General features: G+C 41.6%; 1 protein-coding gene across 6 annotated transcripts in view; it reads left to right on the top strand.

The window, feature by feature from the left end:
- Window positions 1–27,056, top strand: part of ZNF521 (zinc finger protein 521) — a 349,322-nt gene that overhangs the window by 126,127 nt on the left and 196,139 nt on the right. For all 6 annotated transcript variants that reach the window (XM_056854011.1, XM_056854009.1, XM_056854010.1 and 3 more), the window contains one exon: window positions 22,983–26,338. In XM_056854011.1, coding sequence (XP_056709989.1) covers window positions 23,423–26,338 — 2,916 coding nt within the window. In that variant the 5' untranslated portion in view covers window positions 22,983–23,422. The remainder of the gene's footprint in view (window positions 1–22,982; window positions 26,339–27,056) is intronic.

The following is a 27,056-nucleotide window of genomic DNA, read 5'->3' on the forward strand; positions in this document are numbered from 1 at the left end:
ATACCCCATATGGATTATCCCTCCCCAAACCACGCCCTTCTCAGGCTCCACCCCCAAAATCTCCAGGTATTTCCTACCCCAGCGTTGGCAGCTGTACAGAATGCAATAATCCAGATTATTAGGGGAAGGGCCATTACTCAGTGTAAAACATCTGCTTGGCATGCAGAAGGTCCCAGGTTCAATCCTTGGCATCTCCAGTTAAAAGGACCAGGCAAGTAGGTGATGTGAAAGACCTCTGCTTGAGACCCTGGAGAGTCGCTGCCGGTCGGAGTAGACAATACTGACTTTGATGGACCAAGGGTCTGATTCAGTATAAGGCAGCTTCATGTGTTCATGTGTACTTCCCATACGTTCTCATTTCTGATAAAGCCTAGAAGAGGGAATGTGAGGATCTCAAGTGCAGGCATGCCCTAAGATTCAGAGTTAATAAGAACATTTCCACAACTCATCCATTTTACAATGGTAGGTCCCTGTTATTCCTGTTTCTCAAACAGGATATTGAGATAGTGATTTGCTCAAGGTCCTTCATGTGTATACCTGGAAGCAGGGCTGAAATCCATAAAAATTGATGGTTTTGATGTTGTAAATTTTCTTCTAATACCAGGAAGCAAGTGGTGCTGAACTGTGACAAAATATAGTACTGCTAAACTATAGGTACCAACAAGCCATTTTTAAAATTTATATAAGCTTTTTAAAAAAAGATAAAATGATGAGTTGTCTGAGGTGCAGTGGAGCTGGATCTGCCAATGCAGTTCTGTTTGATACTATCTAGACGGCAGTTTTCAAGGGCACTGGTTTGATTCAACTACAGTTCTAATAAGGTTTTCAAATCTCTGAAGGCCTGACAAGGGCATTGCTCTCAAGAGAAGTAGCTGTAGGTAGTTGGAAGATGATTCTGTCCCTTCTACACTGGCACAAAAAGATAATATACAATTAATAGAGGGTCTTCACTGCATTGGGAAGCCTCAGGTTATCTCTAACAGTAAAGCTCCTAGTGGGTGGCTGGGATAAAGAAAAAAAGGAGGAAAATACAAAACTAAGTCTGAGTGAAAACAGCTCTTCGAATTGGGTTTTTAATTTTAAGTTTCCCAATACTGGGATAGATACCACCCCTACCCTCCAATGAGCAAAGTGTATATATTACAATATTTATAACCTTTACTTTTATCTGAGGTTTGTTGTCATCCTCCAAACTAACAAGTCTTGGAGGAAGAGCCACATGTTGGAGAAAGGCTTATAGGCTGGCAGAAAGCTACTTGGTAGATGATTGGACCAACCCCAATCAGTTATTTAACAGAAATTCCACCTGTTAATTCAGATTTTGTGTCATTCTAGTTGCATGTTGCTTAATTCAATATTGATATTCTAGTAATATTTAGTATTAATGAGAAGATTAGAATATCAATTAATTAAACACAGTACCTTCTTTGCTTTAATTAAAGCATTTCATTCAGAATGTTTTAACTCATACATGTTGCATTTGCACTGCGTTATAGGCTTTGTCGTTTTAAGGCTATGTATGGTTGTTTTTTTATTGTGGGTTCACATGAAGGGGTTCCCATCAAGGGTTTTCAACAGCAGCCAGAAGATGCCTTCAAAACTTAGAAATGAATCATGAATGTGATGACTGTTCCTTGGTGTTTGCCCCAGCATATGGTCAATGCCTACTACCCTGAAAATGGACATTCCATTTATATAAACTTAGCTGTTCTTATGAATTCATGTTTTGCTTACAATGTCATGGAATCATGGATTAAATAACATCAGAAATAGGATCGATTGGTACAAAAAGTTTGAAAAGAACAAGATGATTTGGCATAACAAAATGGGAACCTTATTACCTTATCCCTCTAAACATTTTATATATCACACCTTTCCCATTCTCTGCCTTCCATAACCTGCAGTCTTTTATGCTTGAAGCCAAAGTTTGTTATTCTCATGCCCAGCTTTCTTCTCCCTAGTTTTCAGTTATTTATTCTTTATTTAATTTTTTTTTAATCTTGTACCTTAATATGTGGCTTAAAAATATAAAAGCAATATGAACAGACAAAAACAAAACAAAATTGCAGAACAGCTAAAATTCCATCAATAGCAGCATATAACAATTGAGATCTTAGCAAGAGAGAAACAAAACTATAGTAATATGTAAACAGTAATATAATAAGCAGCCAAAGAAAACCAAAAGGGCAAACCAGAGTACAAAATAACCCAGCAAAGCCTCAATCGAATATCATGAGGGAATAACAGAAAGAAATTAAATAAAGTACCTGCAAAACGAATCAGATCAAAAGGCCTGGCTAAAGAGCCCAAAACATAATTGCACCAGAGATGTAATTACTTGAATCACATTGATCATGTTTGTAAGCAACGGTGGGGATATGACTATCTTCTGTCCGCTTCCTTCTACCAGACCTCCAGAACACTTCGAGGATGGCCTCCCTCCAAGTGGCAGGGCACCACACAGCTGGCTTCTGTCCATGTGGGTCTGGCATACTGTCATCTTAGGCTGCACCCAGCAGGCGGGCTGGGTGCAGGAGGACCAGTTTCTGGCAGCTGGGCCCGCTGAAACCTGGATCCTCTCCCTATGCTACACCAATGCCTAGATCTGTAACCAATAAAATTGTGGCCAGTTTCACCCAACAAAGACTCTGTGCATCATTTGAACTCGGAGATCTGGGGGTATATAGGTGTGGAGTGGGGATGATTTCGCACTTGGATGGGTGGTTAATGCCCAGGCAAAAGGACCCCACAACTCAGCCCTATGTCCGCAAAGAATTATGACTCATGGTCCAATGTATCTAAGCTACTAGAATCAGAACTCGTGAAGGGGATCCCGTCTTGGGGGTGCCCCCACTGAGAAAGGCCTTCGTTTTGCATCTGAGTTGTTGTACCTAACTTTCGCTTCTGTCTGAACTAGGGAGACTTAGTCTCTGTTGGTGTTGCCCACTGGCCTGATAATAGCTGGCTAGAGTGGGGGGACTTTTTAAAATGGTGTCATGCCGATGGCATGATGTTGCTCCAAGCAAATACCTAGAAGTGATGTCACAGTGCAAGGGTGACGTTGATGCAGTCCTTTAGGATCTGGGCAAAACTCTATGGTTTTGCCCAAATTCTAGAGCATCACACCAGTGACACGATGTCATTTCTGTGTATTTGCTGGAAGTGACATGTCACCAGCACAGCATCATTCCCGTCTCCTCCCCATCCCACTTGTTGCCAGCAAAAGGTTGGTAACTCTAGTCTGAGCTCCAACCATTCAAGGGTGGGCAGAGTTAACATTCATTGTAACATGGGTTGAGGTATGTAACGTTCACTTTATGCAGCATGAGCTATACATAATTTTTTGATGTACAATTTTTCGACGTAGGTAGTAATGCAAAGAAATTAGTTTCCTGCCATATGTCTAGATCTACAAATTGTTTCTAAACATCGGTTCTTGTAGGCTATCCGGGCTGTGTGACCGTGGTCTTGGTATTTTATTTCCTGACGTTTCGCCCGCAGCTGTGGCAGGCATCTTCAGAGGAGTAACACTGAAGGACAGTCCTTCAGTGTTACTCTTCTGAAGATGCCTGCCACAGCTGCTGGCGAAACGTCCGAAAAGAAAATACCAAGAATACGGTCACACAGCTCGGATAGCCTACAAGAACCGATGAACTCTGACTGTGAAAGCATTCGACAATATTTTGTTTCTAAACAATTTTCTATGATTGTTTTTGTTTGAGATCTATAGAACTCAGCTTAAACTATTTTGTACTGACCTATTAGTTTTTATTAGTTCTTTCTTCAGGGGTTGCCCCCCCACCAAAAAAAAACACAGCAGCACAGATTTGGGACCCACCTTGACCTGGCCAGGGCTGGCTTGGCTGGCTGACCCATAGTTTTAGTCAAGAAAAAATACTAGCCACACCACACCAGCAATGTAATCATACCCCAAAAATACAAAAAGCATGTTGCTAAGGGATAATACTCATAGATTTAATTATGTACCAAGTCTGATATTGTATGTTAACTATGCATGAAGTTTGATATTGTATGTTAATTTTATGATTATTAGATGCTTCGCTGTATGAGGTTTTGTATTTGATTATAGATTGATGTGAAGTTCCGATGAAGATTTTTACTAAATGGGATCAGGAGCCGGCAACCCTTCTAGTATTGAAGAGATTATTTATAGCTAATTTTCTACCAATACTGAAGTGATGATTTATAACTTTATTTATTAACTGATCTACTGGTGTTGCATCATTGAAGAGATAATCACAACATATGGAAGAACAAGCTCAAGGATTGTATTTGGACTTTTTGATTCTATAACAGTAGAATTACTGTGTATTGTTACTTTGGATGTAATTCAGTCAGTATATATAGGTAGTTATAATGTTGGTACATAATTAAATCTATGAGTATTGTCCCTTAGCCACATGCTTTTGTATTTTGAGTCATTGTTCTCCCATTCCTATCTGCCATCAATGGAGAGGTGTGCAAGTCGGTGTGCAGTTTTGCCTAGCCTGGATAACACTAGCTGATCAGTGTCTTGATTGGCGGCCCAGCTTTTCCTCCTTGACCACTGCCTTGGGCAGCTGGTGGCCATGGGAAGGAGGAGCAGTCACTGCCATCCATGTGAAGGAACTGGACCTGCCCCCTGGACAGCTGCTACTAGCCGGGAGATGGGCATACTTCCTTTTACTGGCAAATGGGAACATATGCGGCATCCCCACTATCAGGGAGAGGAAGTGCAGGTCATGTTGCTACTACTGGACACGTAGATGAGGGAGGTTTACATCCACCACCAGCAGGCAGGAGGAGGTTCGCTGGTGGGTAAGGGGTGGGTGCTTGCCTGCTTGCTGTCCCTTCCACCAGACTGAATGTTAGTAGTGGCTGCCCAGCACATAGGTCAAACTTAGGGGCTTACCAGAAGGTACTGAGAACTGGCTCTACCATGTCTTGAACTGAGAATTTGCTACTTTCATATCCTGCCTGCTGCAACTGAAATCTATATGTTTTCATGTGCCTCGTTCTCTTTAACCAAACCAAGAACAATAATTTAGAATCACAAATTGCGTTTTCATCATTGGCCACATGTACTGTGCCCTAATTTTCTTGAACACAGAGAGTGGATAGCAGGGTAGGCCTTTGCAGTGTGTGAGCTACATGTACTGATCGTTTATACCCTGTGATAAGGATTATTTGGAAAATTTCTAAGGAAGCATTGCGCAGGAAATCTCAGAGCAGGACTCTTCATTATACTTACCTAGTGGCATGGAAGCTGCTTACCTGTGCTGTGACTCCGTACCATAAGGAATTATTTGTGTGAACATTGCAACATTGATGGGGCTAAGTCTATGGGATTTTTATAGAAAAGGATGATGGGATGCAAATTACATCATCGGCCCTACCCACATGGTTGGGGTGTGAACTTGTTCATACGTTACACGTGTCTGGTCAGTTTTTCCTTGTTATCACTTTGCCCAGAGTTGTATGTTCCTCCTCCCAGAGCATGCAGTATTTCTGTGGTTGCACCTACCTCATGGGCAACCAAAAGAGGTGCACAGTGTTTCCTCTTTTTGGACATTTAGGGAAAGATACAAAATTGTTTTGTTTCTGAGAGTTTTAATTTTTTCTTGGTTGATGGTACTGAGTGGGTTGTTTTGCTCACAGTGTTTGTTGACTAGTGATGTTGGATTTTGGGAGGGGAAGAAGCGTATAGGGTTTGTGATTGTAGTATTATTTTTATGTTTATGGTTGTAAGCTGCCTTAAGGCCATTCTTTTGGGGAAAGGCAGGGTATAAATATTTTTGAATAAATAAATATTCGCACACAGTATGCAATCACTTTATGAGGAAGCGGTTCCCGTATTGCTGGGTGTGTGTCCATGTCCATGGAAAATTAGAAATTTTCCGAATAATATTTTGTGTAGGATTACAAAGAGGGAAGAGACATTGAAGCCTGGTATGCACAGCTCACACATAACAAAGGCTGGCTTCTGTGTGATTCCCTATGCACCAGACTTCCTGAGTGATGATGGGACTGCATGCCTTAGTGTCCCTGTAAACAGAGGAAGGAGGGAACACAGACATTTCCTGAGGTCAGGCGAACAGGACGATTAGTCGATACTGAGAGTGGAACAGGTTAACTGATTTCTTTCTACCTTACCATTCATGTGTCTATAGGAACACTAAACCGTGTGTGTGTGTGTGTGTGTGTGTGTGTGTGTGTGTGTGTGTATATATATATATATATATATAGCACAGTTTCTGATAAATGCAGGTTCTCCTCAGCTGAAGAGATTAGTCTGATAAGATAAGGTGCTCTTTAAAAAAAACAGAGAGAGAGAGAGTTAAAAAGTATGTTAACTGCTTTGGCTGCTGAATACCCCCTGGTAGCCAGAGATAAGACACCTTGAGCTGCTGAGAAGATTTTAGACAGGATGTAAATGAAGCAATAAAAAAAATCAAATTCAGCAGCTATTCTGCCTCTTGCTCTTTTTTCCCCCCAGTCGTGACAGCCAAAGGCTTAATTTTACTGTATTGCACACAGTGCTACCATTCCACACTCAAGAAGCTGCTTTGAGTTGTTTTAGGTGTAGGCTTTAACAAAGGGAAGATACCTGCATTTCTGAAGAGTCTCTGTTTCAAACAGCTTATTGTGAGTTCCAGCAGGCTTTCCCAAATGGAATTTATGCACAAGAGAAAGAAAATGTTGGCTGTGAAGTAGTAGTTTCTTTATTTTCCTACTTGCAATTAAGTCAGACCACAGTAGGAAACAGGCATGCAACTGACATTTTAAAAAACAAGCCTCAAATAATACAGTTAAATCTGCAATAGCAAAGTTATTAGTGTTTTATTTCATCTCATAATGCTAGATCTAATGCATCACAATGTTCACATCTGTGAAGAGATGACAGCAATTCTAAGTATCTGTAGAGGAATCTACAGTCAATTATGTCATAGATCTACAGTCAATTATGTCATTTATGCATGGGTACTTTCACTCACGTTTGTCCCTGGTCTGTCTTGGTGGTTCCTTGGAGTTATGCATGAGTTTTCCGTCCACTAGAGATGACCTCTCTGCCAGCCCTCACAAATCCTGGGACTTCTCTTTCCTCTGTTAATTTGATTCTTCCCTCTCCCCTGAGCTCAGCCTGGGTGAAATCCTCGTGCATAAGGCAAAGTGCAGGACATGCAAGCTTGGTTTCTCTCACAGCCAGTTATAAGCAGTGTGTGAAGAGGTGGGGATTCAAATGCTTCCTGCTTCCTCAGAGCTTTTCTGAGCAGAAGAAGGGCTTTTAAAAACCAACGCTTGGATTTCTCCTCCCCCCTTTCAGATTGCTTCGTTTTTTTGTTTTATGTTCTTAAAATGCTTTTTAAATACAGCAATTGGGTTTGAGGATAATTTTCTCTCACAGTAAGCTCTACAAAGTAAGCCAATTACAAAGCAGCATTTAAAGGAGTGGGGACTTGATTTGAGCTTGGAGACTGCTGGTACATGGATTCCCAATAGGAAAGTGTGGGTCCAGCGAGCAACAAACCTCAGGTAAAACTCCCATGCATAAATGACCATAGACTAGGACCATTCACCTACACTATTTTCCTTAATGGCCATGAAGGAAATGCTCAGAAGTGTGAAAGGGGGTGACATGTGAATTGTATTGAACCCTACAGCCACTTTGGGCTGTTAAACTGTTCATAGTGCCAGTTAAGGGACCAGATTTTCCAGATGTATCCTTTACATTTTCTTTGTCCCCTTTCTCTATCTGAAGTTTCAGCAGATTGACTTTCTGCCCAAACTTGTGATCAGATGCAGGATCGATGTTCTTGTTACTGCTGACCCTGAAATTATAAAATGTATTCCCTTAGGTATTTGTCCAAATTAACACTTACAGTTTTAGTCTTAAGAGCATGTGGGGGCAAGATAATCTTGTACTAATTTAATTTACCTTGTCCTCAAATTCAGATAAAGTAGTTGTTCATTAGGGATTTTGAAAAATTGCCATAGTGAGTAATGAGAACACGAAGTACAAAAGAATGCTTCTCTCCAAAACTCAGAACTTCACATGTTTGATTTATGCAAGGTGTGTCCTTCCTTCCTTCCTTCCTTCCTTCCTTCCTTCCTTCCTTCCTTCCTTCCTTCCTTCCTTCCTTCCTTCCTTCCTTCCTTCCTTCCTTCCTTCCTTCCTTCCTTCCTTAGTGGCTGGTATAGTGGAATGACTACAATGTGGATTTGGGACATGGAAAGCTCAGGTTTGAATTCCCATTCAACTTTCACGCCTTGGGCAAGTTTCTGTGGCTTGGTTCGGACATGTTACCACTCTTATGATCAGACTCACTTGCATGAGCCATCTTCCTCATTCCCTTGGTGTGATAATTAATTATTTTCTGCTGTTACATCCAAACAAGCAAACCTCAAACAAACCACTGTTTGCAGTTCTTGTTTGCAGAGCAAGCATATGCCATAGATTGCAGGATCAGATGTAATGGTAAGCTGTGGTGGAAGTAACTTGAGAAGCACAAAGAAGGTGAAGAAGGGTTTGCACGAGTGAGTCAAAAGCTCTTTCATGCCAGATCATTATAACTAGCCCAAATCAATTGTCTCAGCATAATCCGCCCCACAGTTTATTGTGGGGCTTCTGTTTGTTAGGAAGTGTGTGCCTAATACATTGAATGAAAACTGAGAGAAGCTTTACGCAGAGAAGGAATATAAGAAGCCATCTTTTACATGGAATTACTTGTCCTTATTGAGAAGAAAGAGGCTATCCCATTGTCTCATTCTGCAGGGATATGTAAAGTGATGTGGGCCTTCTCTCATGTGGTCATTTCAATTCCTGTGCAGACTTGGTGATGTACCGACAATTTTAATTACTTCAGTCCTGATATGTTTCTTCTTTACTATTTCAAATGGGTTCTTTCTAGGAATGGTGTGTCATGGTGTTCTTATAATTGTGTGTTTTGATCTTGTGTGCCTCGAATAATCACATTTCTATACATTCCTGTTGGTAACACCTTCAGTTGCATTCTGAGGCTCAGATTTCGCACATTTGCCTCAAACCTAAGCCTCCAGGCCTTTCCCTGTGGTCAGGAAATGTTTTGTAGCTCTGTCAACAATTTCCTGTACTTGCCTGATTTTGAGAACTGTGGAGCCATGCTGCCTCATAAAGCCCTGATTTAGCATATACCATACCTAACCTTTATGAAACTCGGAACTCTCATATTCTGGTCAGTAATGGGAGAAATAATGGGTGACTATTTGATAACAATATTTCCTGTCCTGACAGTCAATGGTGTATTTGCCAAGTCCTTGGAATCTTTTTAAGTTCCAATGCTTCCTGCACTGAAAACTCAAATTAAACATGAAACATTGAGTAAGGACACAAGAAGGTTGGACTATGGTGATTTCTGTATGCTGATAAAACTCAGCTCCATCTCTCTTACTGTCAGATTCTAAGCAGCCAAAGAATTTACTGAATTGGTGTCTAAAGGAGGTGATGGGCTTCATGAAATTGAACAAACTGAAGTGTATTCGAACCAGAATAGAGGTGCAACTTTAATGCTACCTGGAGAAATATTACCAGTCACAGTTACACATGTTCTGATAACTTCCAGCTCAGACTATTATCTTCGCCTCTCCACTAGGCTGCCTTTGGATACTTCCCAAAAACTTCAGTAGATTCAAAATGAGATCATCTGACCAATTTGTGGAGCAAATTGCTGAAATTAAATCACACAGATTCCGATTCAGTTTTAAAGTTTGTAGTTAGTTTTTGGGATAATGTTGGATTTGATGTTTAAAGACCTACAACCTGGTGTTGCATTGGTTGTCATCTTGAGAATGAGGAGGTAAGGCAGGATATTAATGGTATTAATTAATTAAAGAAATAATGGCTTGAACCACTGTCTTCTCAACCAGGAATGTATCCAGGCCTTAAGATTTTGGAAGGGCTTGTTTAATGGGTCATTGCTATCAGAAGTTTGGCAGATGACATAGGGCCTTTCCAATAGTCGCCCCAAGACTGGAACTCTCATTTGACACTTTCACTTTGATCTTCAGGAAAATTGTTCTCCTGAAAAATTCTTTTTTCATCAGAGCTGACTGAATTCTGGTTCCTGATTGATGTCTGGTTGCTGGATGGAACTGATATAGACTCTATTCTTTCTGCGGGTATTTTTTTTAATTGCTGGATTATCCTCTTTCCTTTAAAAAATATTGTTATTGAGATTTTATGTAAGATTATTTCTGGTGCTAGAAAGAGTCATGAATATTTAAATGAATAAATTCCATTACTAGATACTTTGGGTTAGACACAGAAACTTTTTTCATAAACAGCCCATTCCCGAATGCCGAGGACAAAAGTCCTTAGGAGGCCAGGAAGGGGATGTGCTGGTGTTGCCCCCACCCCCCCGCAATGGCACCCGGGCTACACCTAAGAAATACACCTAATCTCCAGACTACAGAGATCAGTTCCCCTGGAAAAAATGGATGTTTTAGACCTGGAAACCATTTATAGCCTCCATCTCACGTGGCTTTTGTCCATGCAAGTCCCATGAGCCCTAGAATAACCATCTTGGTCAAGGGAGACTCTCTTATCCCTTTTTTATCAGCATGAAATCTGGTAGGATCCAACCCCTCGCCTCTCTTTTTTGGATTGCACCAGCAACTCTGGAAATAGTTTATTTTGGGCGATATCATGAAGAATTCGGCCCTAAAGAGAAACTATCCAAACGTTGTGAAAGATATCTCTCACCTATGGATGGTGACTGTGCTTTGTTCTTAACTGAAATGTTGAATGAATGGTGAGCTATTTAGCGGTGGTGCATTAGATGAAGGTTATCTGTGATCTTTTAAGCAATGAGGATGAAAAAATTTGTCTTATTTGGAGGCTTGAGTTTACAATAGAAAAACCTGCTTGGGGAAGTATGCATGTTACCTAAGCAGGAAATGATGGTTTCAAATATGCATTAAAATATCTAATCTGTTGATCCTAGGATCTGTGCTTTTTTGTCCTAGTGTCTAAAACAGAAGAAAGTCACCAGATGTTATTGTTAATGCAAAGCCCCTTTCAATTTCTCCCTTAGTAACACAACTGTTAATGCATTTAATTGGTCCTCCCAGAATAGTTTTGAAATATTGATATATTTTTAAAAACATCTGTAAATTATAAATAATTTTTAAAGTTCACATTTCTCTTTTGAATGCCCATTACAGAGTATTAGTTTTCAAGCAGTTAAATAAGTTATGAGACAAATGAGTGAGTTTAATGTGGGACCATTGATGTGAAAAAATGTGGTGGTTGTATTATTAAAGTTGTAGCTTTTCCAAAACAGTTTATATATCTGTTGAGAATAAATGCAGGAAATTGTGGAATAATGCTTGACATTCTCTTGAAAGTGACTTGAGGTTTTAACCTACAGTGACTGTTTTAAAAAAAGAGTAACAAAATCTTCTGGTTGAATATCACACACTGTCTGGGGTCACAAAATGGAATGCGCACAATGAATGCTCAGCAAATTATCACATAATTGAAGTCTGTATGAAACGTTGTGTATAATTTGTTATATGTATTGGATTAGATCCAAAGTCTCCCTTCCATAAGCAGAAAGGGACCAATTAGGGTTGCCAGGTCCCCTCTGAGTCCCCTGAAGGGGGGCGTAGATCCACAGCAACCAGGAGTGGCAGAGGCTTCCTGGCTGCCACGGAGTCCAAAAAAGCCTTTTTAAAAAAATAAAAAAGGAAAGAAGGGGGAAACCTAAAGGCAGCGCCATCCCTGGGAACGCCCCCCACATGCTGGCACGGGCTTTCCCTGCTGTGATAAGGTGGCACCTATGCCTGCGTGAGGTCCTAAGAAGCTCCTAAGGAGCTTCGCACCCTCCTTCAGGAATGGGCTGCCCGGATCTCACCTGTGTTATATTATCTACACCCAAGCACAAATTGAATTTTGCTCAGAGAACAGGTTTTTCCGGCCTTTTCCTGTCTTCTGCAGCCCCGCCCAACTCTCATACTCCTGAGGGTTCATGGATTCTTAGAAAGAGTTTGGGCTTGTAGCATGGAGGGATGGGAATCTGCAGATTTGGAGTCCACCCTCCAAAGCATCCATTGTCTCCAGGGGAACTTATCTCTATAGTCTGGAGATGAGCTGTCATTCCAGGAGATCCCTGGGTCCCTCCCACCAGGAGGCTGGCATCCTCCCAAGCATGAGCACAAGGCCATTTTGGGATCAAACCAGTGGAAATTGACTGTTTAAATTATGTGATGCGTTGAGAAAATCAAAGTAGTGATCCTGTTATTTATATATGCTCATCTACTGTACAATATTTTATTTTAGAAGTTATCTGAGCTCTCTCTGCTCACATCTTCATATTTCCTTGAGCTTCCTTATCTTATTTCCAGGGTAGCTTTCCAGGCAATTAGTTGCACTTTACTTATAATAAAATACATCCTTTGCTGAAATCTGAAACAACCATTACAAGTAAGCTATGTGATATGTAATACCCTTGACACAAAAATACTCTTTGACAGAAGCAAGGTTTTAAAGCACTTGAAGTCTACTATCTGTCTGCTCAACTGACCTATCTGGGTCATATTTATTCATTTCCTATTTAATCTCGTTTACCGTGCAATCCTGTGCAGAATTAGTCTAGTCTAAACCCATTTATTTCAGTGAGTTTAAGAGGGAGTAACTCAGGATTGCTCTGTTTATTTTGCAGTGGGGTGTGTGTTGACTACTGTGTGTATGTGCTATGTACCTGTCTGTATTTTTGTACATGTAAATCTGCATACAAGTGTAAGACTATGATATAGGTTTGTTTCTGCTTTTGTCCCCCTGCTGGAATATATTGCTTTGTCAATTCTTTTTATATACTGTATTTTCTTTGAAAGTAACCATTGTTGTAAATCCTGTCCCTGTTAAAGAACCTTACTCTGTTGTGCTTGCACATAGATCATATTGAGCCCCCAGGGCCCAAGGACAGTTATGGGGCCCAAGGACAGGTCTGCTGTTACAGTTAACCAGCCCAGGCAGCAAATATATATCAGCCAGACCTGCAGTTGGGAAGTGGCTGGCCCTCTGATGTACTGTATTTTCTTTTTGATCATAGTAATCCAGCAACCATAGGCTGCTTGGTATCAGAAGAAAGCAACCTGTTTTCTCTCTCCCTCTCTCTTTTTATGGCACAAAAGTGGAATTTAGGAGGGTAACAGGGAGATTTCTGTTTTGCTTTAGATGTGGATTGTAAATCCTTCAAGTGGTTCCCATGCAGTTACACACGTGTAATCATCCAGTCTGAGCCTCTGTCGGGAAACTCTGGTAAGCAGCTTCAAAAATTGTGTAGAGATCTCTACTCAAGTGTCAGCAGCTTGAGAGGCAAAGCTATGTATAGATGGATGTGTTTGGCTGTTGCTTGTGTGGTATAACTTTTCTTTCCCAAAACAGAAGAAAGTAAAGTCAGTTAGGGATTATCAGAAGGACATTATTGGAAACTACAGCACAAGAATGGCTGCCACCCAGCTTGTTGGAGGAGATTGGCTGGAGTCAACATTTTTCTTAGACCACCATTATGTATCCAGGAATCTGTCTGTGGCTTGTGGGAGCACTATGTGGATGTTTTGGCCCAATAATAGGGTTCTTGACTCTTAAGAGCTACATATATTCTTCATAGGCAGGCCAGGTTGCCCACTCTGGCCTACTGCTAGTGGGCCAATCTCCCCTGACCCCTGCTGCCATTCCATAGGGTGGCAGGAGAAAAATGGGGGTGCCACTGTGACATCACTTCTGACTGCATAACCATGTCGTGGGATGCTCTAGGAATCACCAGAAACCCTATATTCAGTAAAAATATGGGGCTGTCGTGTGTACTGGGCTACTGAGTCCCACCATTGATGTATCAAGGTCATTACTTTCTACTTTGCCAGTGATTTCCCATGGTCTCAGGTAAAAGTCATTCATATTCCCTATTACCTGAGTCGTTTAAAGCTAGAGATATCAGACCTTATGCATGCAAAGGGGGACCTTATGCATGCAAAGCGAATTGTCTAACATTGAACTTTGGCCCTTCCCTTAACATAGCCTGTGGTCACTGTGGGTCTGTTGGTCAGGAGCTATCTGCATGCCATAGCTAAATATATTAGATTTCTTTCACTAAACATTATAATTAGCACTATTGATCACAGTGAGATTCCTTAAACAGAAAAAAATTAGATGCTTTTATTACCTTTGTCAATCTGAGATAGTTCTGATAGCAAGCCATGTATAGTTTGTGGCAACTAAGAGGCAGAAGGCTTCTATTGCCTCCCTTCTTTACAAGAGAAAAATGCCCCTTGCTTTGGGTGGAACAAGACGAAGAGTTGGTTTTTATATGTCGACTTTCTCTACCACTTAAGGAAGAATCAAACCGGCTTACAATTACCTTCCCCTCCTATCCCCACAATAGACACCCTCTGAGGTAGGTGGGGCCGAGAGAGCTCTAAGAGAGCTTTGACTAGCCCAAGGTCTCCCAGCTGGCTTCATGTATAGGAGTGGAGAAACCAACCCAGTTCACCAGATTAGCATTTGCCGCTCATGTGGAGGAGTGGGGAATCAAACCCGGTTCTTCAGATTAGAGTCCACCACTCCAAACCATTGCTGTTAACCACTTCACCACGCTGGCTACACCACAAGAGAAGCCTTTGCTATATTTAAGGGGTTGGCTGCGTATGCCTTAGGCAATGGGCAACCAAGGCACCTGCCCCAGGTCCATGGTGGGTTGGGACCCCCAATCAGCCACAACCTCACCCTCGCCAACAAAGAGCAGGCTTCCACAGCTGCCACTGCTTGTGCCCACCCTGTCTGGGGTTCAGGCAGCTGGCTTCTAGTAGTGGCTCCTGATTGGGTAGGGTCACTGGTCCTGGGGCTCCATCCTGGCTTTTTGCCCAGGGCCTCAGAATCACTAAGATTGCCCCTGGCCTCAAAGTCCCATCAATCCAACTTTTGCAGGTATTATAATTTGAGTAAAAGTAGAAAATTACACTTCTGTGGACCACCCTTTCCTCCTTTGGGCAGAGCTTGCCTTCTTGCTTGAGAACCGTTGGATCTAATTGAGAAGTTTGCTCAAAAGGTAAAGCCCCAGTTGGGCAAGTAGCAATCCCACAGCTAACATACACTGTTAGGAGGTACAACCGATTTTGAAAGATGCTTAGAGCCATTTCCATGTTCTGAACAATGTATTTATTTTATTTCTTGCTTGGAGCGGGTTTATAGAGAGTTGCGTTTTCCAAAGCACTCAAGCCCCTGTCGACTTGGATCGCAATCCTGTTAAGAGCTTTGGCAGTGTTTGCAAAAAAATAAACCGGGGGTGGGGGGGAGGAATATAAGGGAAGAACAGAGCACCTACTTTTCTGCTTGCAAAATATTCCAGCCCAAATGTGTATATGTCATGTACCTTTCTGATGCCTAGCCACCCCCGTTCAGAAGCAGCTCTGTTAATTCAGTGAGCAGCACTTGGGGATAAGATCACTTTCAAGACTATTGAGGTTGGCACATGAGTGGCTGGCTGCTTTCACCACAGAGGTGCTTTGTGCTTTGATGCCTCCTCCCTCCCACCCCTGTGGAATAACTCCTTCTGGTATTACTTCACTTTTCTGTTAGCAGAGCACTTTCCTCATAAATATAACTGAACAGGTGTTACTTTGCCACTAACTGAGTTTCCAGCTGTCCTCCTCCAACCCAGACTGGGCGAAAATCTGTTGTTTGGTACTGTTAGGCAGACTAGAGCGCTCTCAAGCCTGAGACGCAGGCCTTTCTTGCAGGAGACGGTGGTTTTGCTGCCAGAGGATGGCCAGGAAGGCCTGGCTGGCTAACAAAGGCAGCCCTTCAGCTGCTGGGTGTAGTTCCAGCTTTGCATTCCCTTTGGCAGCAGCACAGAGACTGCTGCAGTGTGGCCAGCCAGCAAAATTAGGAAATAAGGAGCTCTTTTATTTACTCAGGCTGCTGAATCATGGGCATTCCTGTCTGCCTGGAGAGAAAGTCAGGCAGCTCTACTTTCCACTGGCCGTCTCGGGGGTGTTTGGTACTTTCATCTCAGAGTGTTCACACACTTGTTTTAATGTGCTTTATGGAAATGGGTGAAACCCAGCAAGTAAAGAGCTGCTGCAGGAGGGGGGGGAAATCACACGCATGCATACCCTACCGCCACCCCGTGCACTGACTGCGCACTCAGATTTGCATCTTCAGATAGACTTTCATAGGGCAGGCAGCTTTTCAGTAAACCTGAATTTAGAGTCAGCTGGTGTGAAGAGCCTGGTTCCCCAAAATTAAAAATTTACATGGGCATGCTAAGTGCATCACATTGAAACACAGAATCCTTGCTGTTACACAAAAAAGGCATTTACAGCAAGGAGCACTTAGTGGCTGGTAGAATATGAAAGAAAGCACACACACACACACACACACAGAAATGTAGCAATTTTTTTTTAAATGCCATTTATACAAAAAACACCTCCAAATAATGAATAACTCTGGAGTTGGGGTATTACCAGTAAGCAACTCCCACTGTTTCCCCTGGGAAATGTGTGTCCAGAAGTTAACTTGGGGTCAAAACATTTTGACGAACTTTTGTACAAACTATAAATTAAAATATAAATCATGACCTAATTCTGCATGCCATTGTATATATTTTTATTCTCCTGTATTATAGTGGCATTAATGGTACTTCACTGCCATTATTGTCCAAATGTATGTGAAAGGCCCAATACAGGTCAAGTTTTCTATTCAAAGCTGTACTTCAGTGCAATCCTAAGGAGAGTTACTCCAGTCTAAGCCGTTCATTTCAATGGGCTTAGACTGGAGTAACTCTGCATAGGATTGCACTGCTCTGTTGGTATAGAAAATCCTCTTGAGCTTATATCTGGAATTCATTTTTCCACCATGATAGCCGCTACATAGTTCCGCTTGCTTCCTCAAGGATGTCATTTCTACCCAGTGCTTGAAATAAGAATGACCACCATGACACATTTCCCTTGCGTTTCATGATTGCTAGTTCTGCATACTTCTTGGATTCTGTCCTTCGTGCATCACCACTGCTTTGCCTTGAGAATATACAACAGTAGTGCCGTGTGCTCATGGCAGAAAGGCAGGACAAAGCTAGCTGGTCTGCTGCTGGCAACTCTAAGCAGATGTTACTTGAGACAGAGCTGATCCTCTGGGTAGATTTCTACTTGTAGATTTCACCCAATTTGTATGTGCAAAGTTCCTTCCTCTGCCGCCCCCCTTCCCCCCAGGAAATTCTTGTTAATTTCTGTTCAAGCCAAATGGGAAATCTTACCAGGTATCAGTGCAGCAAGAGATCCCTTTACAGTGCAGAAAATGTGGAGTTTCACTTTTAAAACAGAGTTGCAATAATTAGGTTTCTGCGGTCTTAATATTGTTTTAAATGAGATATCCTTATAACAGTAAGGGTTATTATTCCACTGAATCATTTTGGCCCTGATTCATAAAAATAAGTCAGATCTGTTTCTGAAGTTTATTAATCTCTTTCTCCCCCTCTTCATTTTGTGTGCCTTCTCTAAAAGTTTAGAAGGGGAGAAAAAGAAGATACCATATCCTCATATTTATTCATATTCTTCCCCCCCCCTCATTTGAAGGTCTGCTCACGACCTGAATTTTATCCCGACAGAAGTCGGTTTCAGGTAGCCGGCTCAAGGTTGACTCAGCCTTCCATCCTTCTGAGGTTGGTAAATGAGTACCCACCTTGCTTGGGGGTAAAGTGTAGACGACTGGGGAAGGCAATTGCAAACCACCCCGTAAACAAAGTCTGCCTAGTAAATGTCAGGATGTGACATCACCCCATAGGTCAGTAATGACCCAGTGCTTCCACAGGGGACTACCTTTACCTTTTAATTTGAACCTGATCTTGGGAGTCTGAAGTAAATGGTTAGGTAATATCCATTAGGTTAAGTAGAAATGAAGCAGTTTTAATACAGTATCAGTAACAGTTCCCTTCTGTTGCAAACACTCACCCTGCCTTTCCACAAATATTTATATAGCAATATAGAATGAACCATTTCTCACTCGGTTCAGTTAAAAAACAAATGAGCATAAGCTGTTTTGTTTCATGCATTACAGAATGTGCTGTTTTCCTGCCATAACATCTATCGGTTGCTACACTGGAAACTTGCAATAAATAATATAAATTATTTTACATTGGTAACCACTGCTCCGATCCTTTATTCTAAATACTGAGGAATAAGGGATGTGCCCACAATAAAAGTCTGCATGAATATACCACTTTGGTTATATTAACACATTATGTTAGAACCAGAAAGGGAGACAAAATTCCCTTGTTCCCTTGTTACTTTTTGGAAAAACAAAGCTCAGACTTCAACAAATGTTGGCCATGAATTTAATGATTGCAGGATTTGGGGGTATATATAGTGATAAAGTGTTAGTTCTGCATTTTGTTAGCTGTAATTTTAATATTAAAACCCCTTCATAAAATATTTACACCAGAAACTTGCAGTAAATTGAAGAATGGAGTGACAGATTTTCCTCCTTGGACATTTTGGTACAACTGTTTTTGTAGTTAGTTTATCTTACTTTTGATTAAAAAATAACCAGAAAGACGGGGTTATACTTCTAAGCCTCTAAGAATGAGACACTTAAGATTTGAAGACACAGCTGTCTGAGAATATTCATTGCTCATTACAGAAGATCAGGAAATGTACTTAGAAGGTTTTTCTTTTGCCTTTGATAATTTAAAGATGGTAGACCTGAGAAAGAGTGGGCTTCTTGAGGTGGGGTGGTATGGAAAGGGCAGGGGATGTGGAAAATATTCCCAGGGCTTGATTCTCCAGGGAACCCAGTGTGTGCCTGGAAGCTTCTCCCTCAGTTCCTGGCTGAGCACTTCAGAAGGGGAAGGGAAACAGTTCCTGCTTGTAAGACCATGCCCGGAGGAATTGTAATTCAACAGGCAGGAAATACTTAAAGGCATCCTTTCCCCTGAAGAGCCCAAAGGAGAAGAATCCGTGAAAGAATAGGAGGAATGGGATAAAGGATCGTTGGGGGGGGCATGATTATGGGCTTTCCTGAGGTGCCAGTTCTGTCAAGGGGCCTGTACATATAATATATATCAAGTGTATGTTTAACATGCCAGTGTGATACTCACATTCTCATGCTAATATATGCACATTAGTTCAGCTCAGTTTCTTTGCATAACATCCATAGGTCATCACAAGACAATGTTTCTCACAAGTAAATACAAAAGGGCTTTGTGGAGATAACAAAAGATACACATAGCCAGAATTAACTAACTTCATCCATTTACAAACCAGAGTTGCAACAGAACCTCTAAATAAATAAATAGAGAAGGGGGGGTGTTTTATACGGCACCATGAGCCGCTCAGCTCTATAAGGAACAGGAATATATTGTGCATACTCAGGTCACATTTTTACAGCTGCTACAGCATTTACGTTAAAATAGACACATAAAGATCTCCTTTTTTAAAAGTAGCAAATTTAATTTAATTTTGTTAGAATTAAGGGGCATGTTGTAGTGGTTAATAGCAGTGGTTAGGAGCGGTAAACTATGATCTGGAGAACCGGGTTGGTTTCTCCACTCCTCCACATGGATGGCGGACACTAATCTGGTGAACCGGGTTGGTTTCTCAACTCCTACACATGAAGCCCCCTGAGTGACCTTGGGCTAGCCACAGTTCTTAGAGCTCTCAGCCCCACCTACCTCACAGGGTGTCTGTTGTGGGGAGGAGAGGGGAAGATGATTGTAAGCCGGTTTGATTCTCCCTTAAGTGGTAGCGAAAGTTGTCATATAAAAACCAACTCTTCTTCTTCTTTATGTAGATTATATATATTTAAATTTCTGTAAAGGAGGCATAGTTTTTTTTCTGTAAGGCTCTGATGCTATGGCATAAAGGACACTACCTTAAAGCTTGGAACATCTCATATAATTCGAGATGCCTAATGAACCTGTTCCCTGACACTCCCTTGAACAGAGTTAGTAGGCAGCCTAATCCTGCAATCCTAAACAGAGTCACACCCTTCTAAATCCATAGAGTTCCATTGACTTTGAAGCGTGTAACTGCACTTAGGATTGTATTGTATGACTGCTAACCTCGCTGGAGTAATTTTGGGTTGTGGATCCTAGTTGAGGATCCTGCCATGAATCAGGCATAATTTGTAGAAAGTCTTTCTTGCAGAGTACAAAAGAAGAGGACTCCAACTTGTTCCATGTTCAATTTGCACTGAAAGGCATTGTTGCAATGGGCAAGGATCCAGGAATGGTGTTGGTTGTTTTCTCAGCATTAAGATGATTGCTGACTGGTGTTGATAGTGAGATGGTGTTATCGGTTCTCAATGCCGGAAAGGGACAAATCTATCTGTTTCCTGTGGATAAGCAAAAGCCTTATAATCTAGTAAAATCTTGTTACCTTAAAGAAAACAGCATTGGAATGTGTTTCTAGAACCAATTCTTACTTCATGTTTTATAATATCCTGTAGATTTGAAGGAACTTGATGCACACTTTGAAGAACCACTTTACCTAAGAGTTTATCCAGGGTTTTGGGGCGTGAGGGTCAGAAGGGGAGAGAGGATGACATTATCCTAGCCTATTCTGTTTTGCAAGGAAAAAATGTCACCATATTACTCAAAAAAGGAACTAGAAACAATGTTTTTTCTTCAACTGTAAAGTGTTCTGTGCGTGTGAAGTTCTGTCAAGTCACGCCTGATTTATGGTGACCCCAGCAAGGGGCTTTCAAGGCAAGTGAGAAGCAGAAGTGGTTTGCCATTGCCTTCCTTTGCATAGTCTTCCTTCAAGGTCTCCCTTCCAAGTATCGCCCCTGCTTTGATTCCGAGATTTGACAAGATTAGTCTACACCATGCCACCTTCCATCCCATAAAGTGTTCTGGAGAACCAGTTTTTACACTAAGAGGATTCTAAATACAGCACATGGGAAAGTTCTCTTATATTATGCATTTAATGGGTCTAGCTACCATTCATTTCAATGGGTCCTCTGCAGGAAAATGGAGAGATGGGTTGTGCCGTAAATAAGTATGAATACTGATTGGATCTCTGCGTGGTCATTTCCTTCTGTCTTAAAAAAAAGTAGTGGGGATGTCAGTGGAGGCAAGTCTGTGGCTGGACTCTTGGTGGAGTAGCATGTGCAAAACTGCCAGAGAGAGTTGCCAGGTCAGTTTCATTCACTTTAGACATTCTTCTCTGTGGTTTTCAAACCAGCTTCAAACCACTATTTTAAATTCGGTTTTGTTGGCTACTTGCAGATCATGGTTTGTGGGTTCAGATGTAACGCCAAACCATGGTTTGTTTTCCTAGCCATGGCTGGCTTTCTAAACCATGGATTGTCATGACATCTGGACCAATGTCATAGATTCTGCCAGAATATCGCCTTTCAGGCAGGCAATTCTCTCTCTGAGAGCCAGCCTAGTGTCGTGGTTAAGAGTAGCGGACTCTAGGGTTGCCAGCTCTGGGTTGGGAAATACCTGGAGATTTTGAGGGTAAAGCCTGAGGAGGGTGGGGTTTGGAGAAGAAAGGGACTTCAATCCCATAGAATCCAATTGCCAAAGTGTCCATTTTTTTCCAGGGGAACTGATCTATGTTGCCTGGAGATCAGTTGTAATAGCAGGAGATCTCCAGCCACCACCTGGAGGCTGGCAATCCTAGTGGACTCTCACCTGAAGAACCAGGTTTGATTCCCCACTCCTCCACATGAAGTCTGCTAGGTGACCTTGGGCTAGTCACAGTTCTCTAAAAACTCAGCCCATGCAGAGGCAGGCAGCAAGCAAACCACCTCTGAATGTCCCTTGCCTTTAAAACCCTATGAGGTTGCCATAAGTCAGCTGTGACCTGATGGCACATACACACACATTCTGTCTCTAAAGTGCTTTGTAGACTGAGCAAAGATTTCTTTGTCAAAAAGAAAGCGACATACATTCTAGTTACAGTGAAGCCTATTCAACTTAGTAAGGAGGTAGTATAATGACTAAATAGTTTGGGTTGCTATTTGGCTTTTATTTTCGTTTGTTTTGTCAGTGTTACTCATAAATCTTTCAGCTTTTACCATAATAATTTGTCATTTGTTCCTGTTTCCAGTTTTTTACAAGTTGCTTTGTCTGTGATCAACGAAATGTTCAGACTCTGTTTTATTTAGGAAGCTGAGTGAGTAAGTTTTTTTGTGAAGAGGAAGAAATGGTGGGCGACCTTTTGAACTTTAAAGGAACAAAATACACTGTTAGAATTTGGCTTGTGTGAAGTTCACTCTTTTCACTTAACCCTGGCTGATTCAGTACATGTAATATCGTCTCACGTGATCCAAGTTATGTATTAATCGTTCTGCTGGTTGCTGGCAACCAAATTAAGACTGTTGACGAAACCCTCCTTATTTTACAATGTTGAAGATATCATTACCATCATACTTTTTATTGTTGTTTTCTTCTCAGTTCTTGTATTTAAGTATCAATGTTCATTATAACCCACTAAAAGATGTTGTTCTCAGGACCAACTTTAATTTAAAAAAATGAGAAAGTTAAATTACTTTTTATTAACTATTAGGCATGCAGGTTGACTCTTAATTTAAAAAATACTTTTCTAATATATTTTTTCCACTGGGCTCTTCTTCAGATGGTCCCATAATATGCAAATCATTTCATAGTGGGTACAAAAAAAGCATTAAATATATTAAAACCCGCATTTTAATAAAGTTGTCAATGTATAATACATACCGTGCAACTAAGGATGTTAAAAAGCAATAAAATGGTAATGCTGAAACAGACCTATTTCATAGCCACCTTAATTTTACAATCTGACTTAAATGAGTGTTCTATAAAGGCTGATGGATATGGGTCCAAAAGATAGCCTGTTTCATGTTTTAAAATTGTATACATAACATATTTCAATTTGTTTCATATGGAATGAATGTGTGTGTGTATATCAAGTACAATTTGAACATAAGGCCCTTAATAATTTCTGTCGCTCTCTTTCCCCCCCAGATGGAGTAGATATTGAGGATGACCCCACCTGCTCATGGCCAGCTTCATCACCTTCCAGTAAAGATCAGACTTCCCCAAGCCATGGAGATGGCTGTGATTTTGGTGAAGAAGAAGGTGGCCCAGGGTTGCCCTACCCATGCCAATTTTGTGACAAGTCGTTTAGCCGCCTCAGCTATTTAAAGCATCACGAGCAAAGTCACAGCGATAAGCTCCCTTTCAAATGCACATACTGCAGTCGCCTCTTCAAACACAAGCGGAGCAGAGATCGCCATATCAAACTTCACACTGGAGATAAGAAGTACCACTGCAGTGAGTGTGACGCAGCCTTTTCAAGGAGCGATCATCTTAAAATCCACTTAAAGACTCATACCTCTAACAAGCCATATAAATGTGCCATTTGCCGCCGTGGATTTCTTTCCTCTAGTTCACTTCACGGTCACATGCAAGTCCACGAGAGGAATAAAGATGGTTCTCAGTCTGCCTCTCGGATGGAGGATTGGAAAATGAAAGACACTCAGAAGTGCAGTCAGTGTGAAGAAGGTTTTGATTTTCCTGAAGATCTCCAGAAACACATAGCAGAATGCCACCCTGAGTGTTCCCCAAATGAAGACAGATCTGCTCTCCAATGTGTTTACTGCCATGAGCTCTTTGTAGACGAAAGTTCACTTGTCAACCACATGGAGCAGACTCATAATGGGGCAGAAAAGAAAAATATGTGCAGTATTTGCTCAGAGAACTTCCATACGGTTGAAGAGCTGTACAGCCATATGGATAGTCACCAGCAACCAGAATCATGCAACCATAGCAACAGCCCCTCTTTAGTGACTGTTGGCTACACCTCAGTGTCTAGCACCACACCAGATTCAAACCTCTCAGTGGACAGTTCAACTATGGTAGAAACGGCTCCCCCGATACCAAAAGGCCGTGGAAGAAAACGGGCAGCCCAACAAGTGCCAGATATTACTGGGCCTTCAAATAAGCAAGCCAAGGTTACTTACAGCTGCATTTATTGCAACAAGCAGTTATTTTCCAGCCTTGCAGTACTGCAGATACACCTGAAAACTATGCATTTAGACAAACCTGAACAGGCCCATATTTGTCAGTATTGCTTGGAAGTGTTACCTTCGCTTTACAATCTGAATGAGCATCTTAAGCAAGTACATGAAGGCCCAGATCCATCACTGATTGTTTCTACCATGCCTGCCATGATCTATCAATGCAACTTCTGCTCAGAAGTTTTCAATGACCTCAACACTCTTCAGGAACATATTCGATGTACTCATGGATTTGCAAATCCTGTTGCTAAGGACAGTAATGCATTCTTTTGTCCCCATTGTTACATGGGTTTTCTCACCGATTCTTCTTTGGAAGAGCATATTAGACAAGTCCATTGTGATCTCAGCAGTTCCCGTTTTGGCTCCCCTGTCTTAGGTACCCCGAAGGACCCAGTTGTGGAAGTGTATTCTTGTTCCTACTGTACAAATTCTCCAATATTTAACAGTGTTCTTAAACTGAATAAGCATATAAAGGAGAACCATAAGAACATTCCATTAGCGCTAAATTACATCCATAATGGAAAGAAATCTAGAGCTATGAGCCCCTTATCTCCAGTAACTATCGAGCAGACTTCTTTAAAGATGATGCAGGCTGTAGGGGGTGCCCCTCCACGCCCTGCTGGTGAATATATTTGCAATCAGTGTGGTGCTAAATACACTTCCCTGGACGGTTTTCAGACTCACTTAAAAACACATCTTGACACTGTTCTACCCAAGCTGACATGCCCCCAGTGCAACAAGGAGTTTCCAAATCAGGAGTCCCTGCTGAAGCATGTGACGATCCATTTCATGATCACCTCCACTTACTACATCTGTGAAAGCTGTGACAAGCAATTTACTTCAGTGGACGACTTGCAGAAACATTTGCTCGACATGCATACTTTTGTGTTTTTCCGTTGCACTTTGTGCCAAGAGGTGTTTGATTCTAAAGTATCCATTCAGCTTCACCTGGCGGTGAAGCACAGCAATGAAAAGAAGGTGTACAGGTGCACCTCCTGTAACTGGGACTTCCGCAATGAGACAGACTTGCAGCTCCATGTTAAACACAACCATTTAGAGAATCAAGGAAAAGTACACAAGTGTATTTTCTGCGGTGAGTCTTTTGGTACCGAGGTAGAGCTCCAGTGCCACATTACGACACACAGCAAGAAATACAACTGCAAGTTTTGCAGCAAAGCATTTCATGCTATCATATTGCTGGAGAAACACTTGAGGGAAAAGCATTGTGTGTTTGAAACAAAAACCCCTAATTGCGGAACCAACGGAGCATCTGAACCGGTTCAGAAAGAAGAAGTAGAGCTACAGACCTTGCTAACAAACAGCCAGGAATCTCATAATAGCCACGATGGCAGCGAAGAAGATGTCGATACATCTGAGCCTATGTATGGATGTGATATCTGCGGGGCAGCCTACACCATGGAGTCTCTTCTGCAAAATCACCAGCTTCGAGACCACAACATCCGACCTGGGGAAAGTGCCATAGTGAAGAAAAAGGCAGAACTCATTAAAGGGAACTACAAGTGTAATGTGTGCTCTCGAACATTCTTCTCTGAAAATGGGCTTCGTGAACACATGCAGACACATTTGGGACCAGTGAAACACTATATGTGCCCAATATGTGGTGAGAGGTTTCCATCTCTTCTGACTCTTACTGAGCATAAAGTCACACATAGCAAGAGCCTAGACACAGGAAACTGCAGAATTTGCAAAATGCCACTCCAAAGCGAGGAAGATTTTTTGGAGCATTGTCAGATGCACCCAGATTTGAGAAACTCTTTGACAGGATTCCGCTGTGTGGTGTGCATGCAGACTGTGACTTCTACTTTGGAGCTGAAGATCCATGGCACATTCCACATGCAAAAAACGAGCAGCAGCTCAGCAGTGCAGTCTACAGGGCGGGTGCAGCATATCCAAAAACTGTACAAGTGTGCTTCGTGCCTGAAGGAATTCCGTTCAAAACAGGATTTAGTGAAACTCGACATCAACGGCCTACCGTACGGGCTGTGTGCTGCCTGTGTTAATCTCAGCAAAAGTGGTAGTCCAAGTGTCAACATCCCTTCGAGCAGTAATAGGCAAGGCATGGGCCAGAATGAGAACATGAGCTCCGCTGAGAACAAAAACAAAGCAGGAGGGCTGAAGACTCGCTGTTCCAGTTGCAATGTTAAATTTGAATCGGAAAGTGAACTCCAGAACCACATCCAGTCAGTCCACAGAGAGCTCATTCCGGACAGCAACAGTACTCACCTGAAAACCCCACAGGTCTCACCAATGCCCAGAATTAGCCCATCTCAGTCTGAGGAGGTAATTCTTCTGTTTTTGTTTTTATTTTATTTATTTGACAAAAATATGCAGTTTATCATTTTTTTTGCGAGATAGTTTGCAAGGATACACTTAGCCTGAATGTGTTGTGTACTGTCTGGCGTAGCCGTTAGCTAGCTAGCAATTATTTGCTTCTTGATAAGCCTTGTGTTTTGGCTTGAATGGTGCAGAGTAGGACTAATTCCAGTCTCCCTAGGATATTGTCTTCTTTATCACTGAAGAGAATAATCTTCATGCCAGCACAACTGAGATCTGGAATCTTAGCTGAGGTTCATTTTGAGTTGGAATCCCTCGTTCTGAGTTATGCTTACGGCACAGAGTGCTAATGACATAAAAGTAAACCACATCAAGCCAAAGCGTTGGCATGCAGAGTGCTGTTTTTTGAAAATATTTGTGAGCAACAAAGCAGGAGGGCTATTTTTGTAAATTATGTTGTTGACATTAATTTTTCCCTGTCTTGCTCTACTTTGATTAAAAAGAAACACCACAGTGTAACACCTACTTTTGCTAAAGGGCAAATTAGTCTTTTCATTGCAATTCAGTTTTTATTGTGTCTGGGTTTTTTGACAGAATATCATGCTAGGCTTTGGATGATTAACATTTCCTGAGAATAATCTGTAATATAAAATTGCACAAATGTGAATGTCCCATGGGGCATTAACGAGATCACATTCTTATTCCAGATTAATTAATTTTCAAT

This window comes from Euleptes europaea, chromosome 8, assembly GCF_029931775.1.
Source record: "Euleptes europaea isolate rEulEur1 chromosome 8, rEulEur1.hap1, whole genome shotgun sequence".
Taxonomy (NCBI): domain Eukaryota; kingdom Metazoa; phylum Chordata; class Lepidosauria; order Squamata; family Sphaerodactylidae; genus Euleptes; species Euleptes europaea.